The sequence below is a fragment of the Tupaia chinensis genome, unplaced genomic scaffold (genome assembly GCF_000334495.1).
Source record: "Tupaia chinensis unplaced genomic scaffold, TupChi_1.0 Scaffold000482_1, whole genome shotgun sequence".
Classification (NCBI taxonomy): Eukaryota; Metazoa; Chordata; class Mammalia; order Scandentia; family Tupaiidae; genus Tupaia; species Tupaia belangeri.
Window position 1 is genome coordinate 84,928 of NW_006159994.1, and position 8,774 is coordinate 93,701.

At 41.8% G+C, this 8,774-nt stretch overlaps 1 protein-coding gene across 1 annotated transcript in view; it reads right to left on the reverse strand.

Moving 5' to 3' along the window:
• Positions 1–1,727: 1,727 nt before the first annotated feature.
• Positions 1,728–8,774, reverse strand: part of LOC102475828 (olfactory receptor 7D2) — a 16,671-nt gene continuing 9,624 nt past the window's right edge. The window contains exon 2 of the mRNA XM_014590764.2: positions 1,728–2,767. Coding sequence (XP_014446250.1) covers positions 1,816–2,754 — 939 coding nt within the window. The 5' untranslated portion in view covers positions 2,755–2,767 and the 3' untranslated portion in view covers positions 1,728–1,815. The remainder of the gene's footprint in view (positions 2,768–8,774) is intronic.

Consider the following 8,774-nt stretch of genomic DNA (forward strand, 5'->3'; position numbering starts at 1 on the left):
TCCTTCCTTCCTTCCTTTCTTTCTTTCTTTCTTTCTTCTTTCTTTCTTTCTTTTTTTTTTCTGTAGGACAAGTGCACTGGCTAGAGAGAGATACAGAGAGGGAAAACGAGAAATCACCTCTCAGGTGTTTGGCCATGCTATAATCCTTTCTCCCATTCTCCTCTTAGGATTTTGGGATTTGGGGTGTATACACGGGCCTAGCGTGATTTTCAAGCTGCTGGATCTAGACTTGAAAGGCAGAGGAAGCTTTGTGGGATCCAGATGCCTTAACCTCCATGTCACCTGCTGGCCCTTTCTTTCCATTTTTCAAAAGCTTTTCTAACTCATACATTTTGGATATGCAAGTCTCACAGATTCATAAATTTCTTTTCTGATCTCTTGATCTGGATGATTTCTACTTGTCCTTTCTATCTCTTTTTCTTTTTTTTCTTTTCTTTTTTTTTTTAAGTTTATTTCTTTCTTTCAGCAGAGAGGCACACACACAGGCACCCAGGATCTTGAGGAGATGGAAGATTAGGGAAAAGGGATCATGATTTGACAAGACCTTGCCAACAGTGCTTCTCTTTTTCTCTCTCTCTTCCTCCCTCATGTGTACACATGCACTCTTTATCATAAGGAATAAAATACCATTTCTTGAAATACTTATGAGTCAAAATGACAGAGTGTATGCAAGACCTATCCACTACAGGCTATAAAATGTGTCTGAAGAATTTTTTTTTTAAAGAAAGACTATACAATAAATAATTAAATAAAGAGAACAAATAATAAAATAAAGAGATAAAGAGAATATGGATTCGAGGTCATAGTTCTGGGTTTGAGTCCTGGTTTTGCCACTTGGGTTCCACTGTAACTTTGGGAAATTACTTTTTATTATTATTATCTCTCAGAGTATCAATTTCCTCACCTAAAATGATGATGATACTCATTCCTACTGAGAAAATACTCGGTAGAGAGCAGTTAGCTTGTCTCAACTAGGCTGGACTGAGGTGTATATCATGCTGGGTAAAGTCTCTTCACAATCTAAATGTTGTATAGTGATTTAATGTATGAATAATAATAATAATAATAATAAACACCCAATTAGTACTAAAATGTCAATGATATTTTAAGATACATTTTAATCATACTTTTATTCAATTGAAAAACACTGTTGGTGATATACACACACAAACAATACAAATCTACGTGGAAACACATAGAAATAAATTAAGTGAACAAACAATAGTTGAAAAATTCTAGGGCAATACTTGAGATAACAATTTCCTATCGGAAAAAACAAACAAACCAACAAAACGCTTCAAGTACAAGTGTAGAACTCACCAGTATAGAAGAAAAATGACTGAGGATATACATTTTGGACAGTAGATAGGGCAGAAATACCATCAAATAAACTACTGGGAAATGAGTCATTAAATAGTGTGTAAAAACTAGGAGAGAGCAAAATTATAATTCCTCCAGGTCTGGGTAAATAAAAACAAGACGGTTTGGGAAAGTCGAGAGAAAGAACATCACACTCAGCCTGGATGGTACAGTCTGTAGTTGCAGTGTTGTGAGCCACGTGGCCACTGTGGGTTCAGATCCCTTGATAGGCCTGATGCATGACATCCTGAGACCCTGACAAAGTAGAGGGCTGGGGAAAGGAAATTACAACATGATGAGATCCTTGTTGAGGGTACTTCTCTCTCATTCTCTGTCTCTCTCTTATGCACCTTCTATTATTTGAAAAAAAAAATAAAAAAGAGGAATAAGAACATCAAAAGGCAATTTCTGCCTCCATTGGTACCCATATGCTTAGTCCTAGGGCTGATGACTCCACTACAGACAAGAGGCTGCTCTGCTGAGGAGTCTTCCCAGGGCCCCCTTCACATCCTTGTTCCTCAGGCTGTAGATGAAGGGGTTCAGCATGGGGGTGACCACGGTGTACATCACTGAGGCGACAGAAGTTTTCTGGGGTGAGTGAGTCACCACAGAGGTGAAGTGGACCCCAACGCCTGTCCCATAAAATAAAGAAACGACTGAGAGGTGAGAACCACAGGTGGAAAATGCTTTTTGTTTTCCCCCAGATGAAGGCATCTTCCTTATGGAAGAAGCGATTCGTGAGTAAGAGAAAAGAATCCCAAGGAGGGGGAAAACACCCAGCATGCCAGTCATAAAATATATCAATGTATTGTTCAGGAAGGTGTCAGAGCAGGCCAACTTCAGGATCTGTGTCAATTCACAGAAGAAATGTGGAATTTCGAGGTCTTTACAGAAAGTCAGATACATCGTCAGAGAAATATGGAGGAGGGATGTCATGACACCAGTGAACCAGGTAATAAAAACCAGCAGACCACAGAGGCGGGGGTTCATGATGACCATGTAGTGCAGGGGGTGACAGATGGCCACAAACCGGTCATAGGCCATTGCAGTGAGGAGTAGAGTGTCCAGGATTGGAAAAAACATGGAAAAATATACCTGAGTGAGGCAGTCCATGTAGGAGATGGCTTTGTTCTCTGTCTGGATGTTCACCAGCATCTTGGGGACTATGGTGCTGCTGAAACAGATGTCGACCAAGGACAGGTTGGAGAGGAAGAAGTACATGGGGGTGTGCAGGTGGGAGTCAGAGCTGATGGCCAGGATAATGAGTAGGTTCCCAAGGACGGTGACCAGGTACATGGACAGGAACAGCCCAAATATGAGGGGCTGCAGTTCTGGATCCTCTGAGAGTCCGAGGAGGATGAACTCTAAAACTCCTGTGTGGTTTCCTTCCTCCATGGAACTGGTGTATCTATAAAGGAAGAGAAGGACATCAACCAGTGGTTGGCATGTGTCCTACATTCAATAGATCCTCTCCATTGCATTTTGTTTTTTCTTTTTATTAACCAATTTTTTTTCTTTCTTCTTTTTTGTTTGTTTGTTTGTTTCTTTTTTTTTTTTAATTTTAGGTTTTTGCCATAAGGCTCAGGGCATGTGCACTTACTGGAGAGAGACAGAGACAGAGACAGAGGAAGTGAGAAATCACTCCCCATAGGGAATGGCCACACAACAATCCCCTCTCCTCTATTCTCTTCTTGCAATTTTGGGTACACACACACACACACACGCACGCACACATGTCTGGTGTGATTTTCAAGCTGCCAGCTCTGGGACTTGAACTGCAGAATTGGCCACGTGGAATCCAGCTGCTTTAATCTCTGCACCACTAGCTGACCTGAGAACCTCCATTCCTAGAACATTCCCAGGTGATACCAGAAACTGTACTTTAATTACTAAACCAGAGAAGAAGAACTGTGTTAGAGGAGGGATAGAAAACCCAAGAAAGAAGTAGTCTTGAGAGAATGCCCTTTCCTGGCACTGAGAAAGTCCCACCAGTTTCCAGGAGAGGGTGGCTATCATAGTTGGAGGTGACAGGAAACAATTGCAATGGGATCTGGTGGCACAATGGTTAAGGCACTGGACTCCCACATGGTCGATCATAGTTTGAGTCCTGGACCTGTTGGCTTGAAACTCACACTGGACATGTGTACACGTGTGCCCCAAATCCCATGAGGAGATTGGAGAAGGGTTTATAGCATGGTCATCCCTCCTGGAGGGTGATTTCTCACTGTCTGTCTCTGTCTCTCTCTGTGTCTTTCAGGCAAGTGCACATGCCCTATAGGAAAAAACAAACAAACAAAACTTTCTCTCTCTCTCTCTTTCTCTGACACACACACACACACACACACACACACACACACACACACAGAGCAGTGGAATCTAAAGGACATAAAATAACAAGGGAAATAGACTCCAGAGATTAAAAACAAAATTATTATGGGACATTATCAACTGTATTACCTCCATCACTTTTTTCCTTCACCCATCACTTTTTTAGTTTCTTTTAAAAAATGTATTTAACTTTTTTACATTCAATCACTGTGTATCATTACAGCATGCCAAATGAATTTTTCCACCATGAATACACTGTATATTGGTTCAGTCAAAGGTATTACCATACACATTAGCTTCAACAATTTTCCATTTCTGTGTGCCTTAAATATTTTGCTTTTCTTTTTCCCTTCATTACCTTCTTCTCACTCTCTCCCATTTCCTACCCTCCTCCCACACTGACTCTATAGTTTCTTTTTTTCTTTCTTCAGAGAGGAAGAAGAGATGGTCACCCCCAACAGGGACCTTATGCTACCATTCACCTCCAGTTTCAGCCTCAGCCAGCCAGGTTTACAGGGATCCATGTGTACCCATGTATCCAGCATGTACAGAGACCTCAGAACTTGAACTTGGGAACTCCCTATGTGGCTCAGCATCTCAGAATATTACGTTGCTAATGTACCACCATAGCTGGCCAACTACCACTTTTTGAAATCCTCCTTTTTACATAAAATACTCACTAGGACAATGTGAATCACCTGGTATTTCTTTTCAAAAAAAAAAAAAAAAAAAAAATATGAATCACCTGGTATTTCTTTAAAAAAAAAAAATACAACTTCTTTCTCTTCTGTTGGATGCTGTTGACGGACTGTGAAGGAATAGGAGGGAGATGCAGCCTGTCATGAAATCACCTCAACTCATGTCTCCAAGAATGGTCCTCCTCTGGGTTAGGCACCACTGTGAACTGCAGGGGAGGGGTGCTAGGGAAGTATTTATGGTTTCTCAAGTCTCATGGGGCTGATTTCATGTACTTCCTCATTAAATAAATTGTTAATGTGATGTATATTTTCCAAGACCCCCCCCCCTGCCCCCCGTCCCTTGGGGCAAAGGGCAAATGGCAGATAAGAACCATGAGTTCTGATTCTGTTTCCAAGAAAGCAGTTTTGTGGCCAAGTGGGTTTCTCTGCTCCCATGGGGTCTCTTCCTTCTTGAAAGAACTGTCATCATTATTGGTTTAGCTTTGAGATAAAGAGGTTATGCCCGGAGGGCCAGAATGGTATGGTGGCTAAGGCGCTAGACTCCCATATGGCTGACCATGGTTCAAGTGCTTGACCTGGCGGCTTGCTTTCTTACCCTCCCCCCCAGTGAGTGCATGTGCTCTATAGCAAATTAAACATAATAGAAGTTGATAAAATTAAATAAATAATTCTTAAAACAAAACAAAACAGAGGTTCTGCCCTTGGGAATGTGTTTTTGCTACAAGATCCATCTTCCTGTGGCTACTGTATTTAGAGTCTCAAAATACCATGGGAGAAAAGAGAGGTCTGTCTGTCTCAGTGAACCCATGTGACTACATTGGTTATGTGGTGTTGACCATGCAAAGGAGCTAGAGGACGTTTTGTTTCCAGGAGTGAGAGAGAGAATTAGCCATGCTCTAAGGCTAAGTAAAATAAAGGCAGAACAATACCCGTCCCATTTTGTGGCATGGAAAACATTAGAAAGATCCATTTTGGTACTGGAATAAAGAGAATCCAATTTGCAGTGGATTTGGGAGTGACTTCACAGAGAGGAAACATTTTCAATTTTTGTTTTATTGTGATAATATACACACAATAGGTTCAGCCTATAACATGGTGGTGAAGGAGGCTGAACCCTACATGGCTGACTTGGTAGTTCAAATACTGGACCAGGTGGCATGAAAAACCTACTGGGCATGTGTGTGTGCCCAAAATCCTGAGAGGAGAGTGGAGGAGAAAGGATTGTGGCATGGCCATCCTCCCAGGGGATGCTTTCTTATTTTCCCTTTATCTCTCTCCTTCTCCAGCAAGTGCACATGCCCTATAGGAAAACTAAAAAAAGAAAAAAAAAAAAAAAGAAACACACACACTACTAGCTATTCTAGTTATTGTTTATATCCACAACTCTTCCTAGGCCTTTACTCCTTCAAGGATAGTAGTGTCTTTTCCATCTCTCTTTCCAAAACCTAAGAGCAAGACACATAACTGATATCTATTGGATCTATAGAAAAACATTCCATTGGGTCTATAGTGTATTGGAGGTTACCCAAATGTTACACAATACACAGATGGTCCCTGCTGGAAAAATCCCAAGAATTGAAATCTAAAGTGGGACAGGAAGACTGGGTCAGAGTGTAATTAGAAGCACTCTCCAGAGAGTTTATTTATTAGACATCTCACCCCAAGAATTGGCAGGGAAGTGCAATGAGATGCAACAGCCTGGGACCACTTAAGCATCGATGGGCATTAATTTTCTTCTGCCTTGATAACTGATGTGGTGAAAGAATTGGGTACAGAGGGAGTAGCTCATGCCGGATCCCCAAGGCTCCTAGTTAAAGAAATGGCCCTGCTTTATTCAATGCTGAGAGAAGGCACTCTAATCCCCTCAGACTCAGCCTCCAAGGGACACATTTCTTTTTTTCCAAATCTAATAAGAGGCAGTCAGTGATCATTATTTCTTCACTAATGAGGGGGAGAACTTTTAACCAAGACCTGCTAAACGTTCTGTGTATTTGCTCAGGGACATGAAACTGCCCAGAGCACACATAGAAAGGCCTGCATAGAGGCACGAGCAGAAGAGGGAAGCTCTGTGGCCATGCACTCTGAACCAATTGACCCATTAGCTGGTGCAGGCATGAAAGGAGCCAAGAGAGGGTGAAAGGAAGACTGACTTAGCTTAAGCACTGGCTAACTGGTCCCCGTTTCCAGCTGGTGAACTGACTCCATGTCACTTCTGCAGAAGGCGATCGACTCTCAGGGTGTGGGAAAGGTTATGTAATGTGCTCAAAACTGCCATCTTCTTGATGAGGTAGAGACGACTATTATAAAACGTTATCACAAATGTTAGGTCAAGATAACTGTTTATTGTTATTTTTCAGCCAAAGAGCATGGGCACTTGCTGGTGACACTCTGATAGTGAGAAGGAAAAGTGAGACATCATTACTCTCCTCTAGGGGCGATGGCCACCCTGCCACCCTTCTCTTCTATTCTGCTCCTGGGATTTTTGGCATACTCGCACATGAGCCTGGTGTGATTTTTAAGCCACAAGGTTGGGACTAGATACGTGGTCAACCATTTGGGAGTCCAGTGCCTTAGCCTCCACACCACTTTGCTGGCCCACCACTCAAGATTTTATAAATATGTTTGGGAGCTTTTTCAAAAAGTTTCTTTCTCTTGCACCAGGATCCCAAGTGTGTGTGCATGCCCAAGATCCCAAGAGGAGAATGGAGAAGGGATTGCAGTGTGGTCATCCCCCCGGGGGGTGATTTTTCACTTTCTCTCTGTCTTTCTGGTGAGCACCTGTGCCCTATAGCAAAAATCTCTCAAAAAAAAAAAGGTTTCTTTCTTTTGGTAGGGGGTGAGGAGGGACAGACAGATACTCCCAACAGGGTCCCCATATCACAACCCATCCCCCAGCCCCAGCCAGCTGTGTCAGGGTATGTACTCAGTGGGTCCCCAGAACACAAATGCAGGATCTTTCCCATGTGGGTCCAGTTGCCTTATGGATTACCGGTTGGCACCTGGGGGCTTTTTTTTTAACAGTTCCAGAATTTTTAAAAGAATTATCATTATTTGAAATTTTGCTATGGAGTATGTGCACTCATGAGAGAGACAGAGAGAGATAGAGAGAGAGTGAGTCACCAGGCCTGGGACTTGAGCCATGGTTGGCCATGTGAGTCCAGTGATTAACTGCCACACCACTTGCTGGCCCTCACAAATGCCATTTCTTTTCTTTTCTTTTCTTTTTTTTAAGAGAGATTTTTGCTATAGGGTGTGCTCACTCAATAGAGAGGCAGAAAGCAAAAAATCACCTCCCTTCCCCTTCTGGGGTAGGGATGGCCATGCCACAATCCCTGGTCCTCTATTCTCTCAGGATCTTGGGCATGCATGCACAAGGGCTGGCATGAGTTTGAAGCAAAAAAACCTCTCAAAAAAAAAAAATCCAGCTCAACTAACACCAGGGGCTCTCAACTCTGGGTGAGGATTGGTGGACGAAGGGACAATTCACGTCCCCGTAGGGTGGACTGGGATACCGTGAGATTTCATCATGCTACTCAGAATGGCACATAGCTGAAAACTTACAAACTTTATTTCTGGAATTTTCCACTTAATATTTTCAGACTGTACTTGACAGCAAGTAACTGAAACTGCAGAAAGCAACACTATGGATAAAGGAAGATTATTGTATATACACAGAACATTTTTCAGCCTTAAAAAAGAAACAACTAGAGTAATTGAATGCATAAAAATGAGAATAATAATAATCTGGAAAAAGTGATGAAAAGCTATTTGATGATGATGATGTGGATAGTAATGTCTTTGCCTTGATTGATATGCAAGGTATTCCTCCTGGAAAAAGAAATGTAACACACTGTAAAGATATATGTGATTCAATGTAATATAAACAAGATTATGCTGATAATAAATAAACAAAATACATTTAATTGATACAATGAAAAGTTATTTGCTGATGATAATGTGTGAGATAATGCCTATGTCTTGACTGATATGCACTACATTAGTGCTGGGAACAAAACCCATGTTTTGTACACTGCAAAGATTTATGGTGACTAAATGTAAATAAACATTCAAAAAGATTAAAAAATAAAAAAATAAAGAAAAACCACCACTCAAAAAAAAAAATAATAATAACTGGGACCAGCAGATGGTATAATGGCTACGCCACTGGACTCCCACACTGAACTCATAATCACACACATAATCGACCATAGTTCAAGCCCTGAACCCAGCAGCTTAAAACTCATGCTATGTGTATGTGAATGTGTGCCCAAAATCCCAAGAGGAGACTGGAGTTGGGATTGCAGCATGGCCATCTCCCCTGGTGGGGAGGGGGATGATTTCTCGCTTTCTATCTCTCTGGTGAGTGCATGTGCCCCATAACAAATCTCT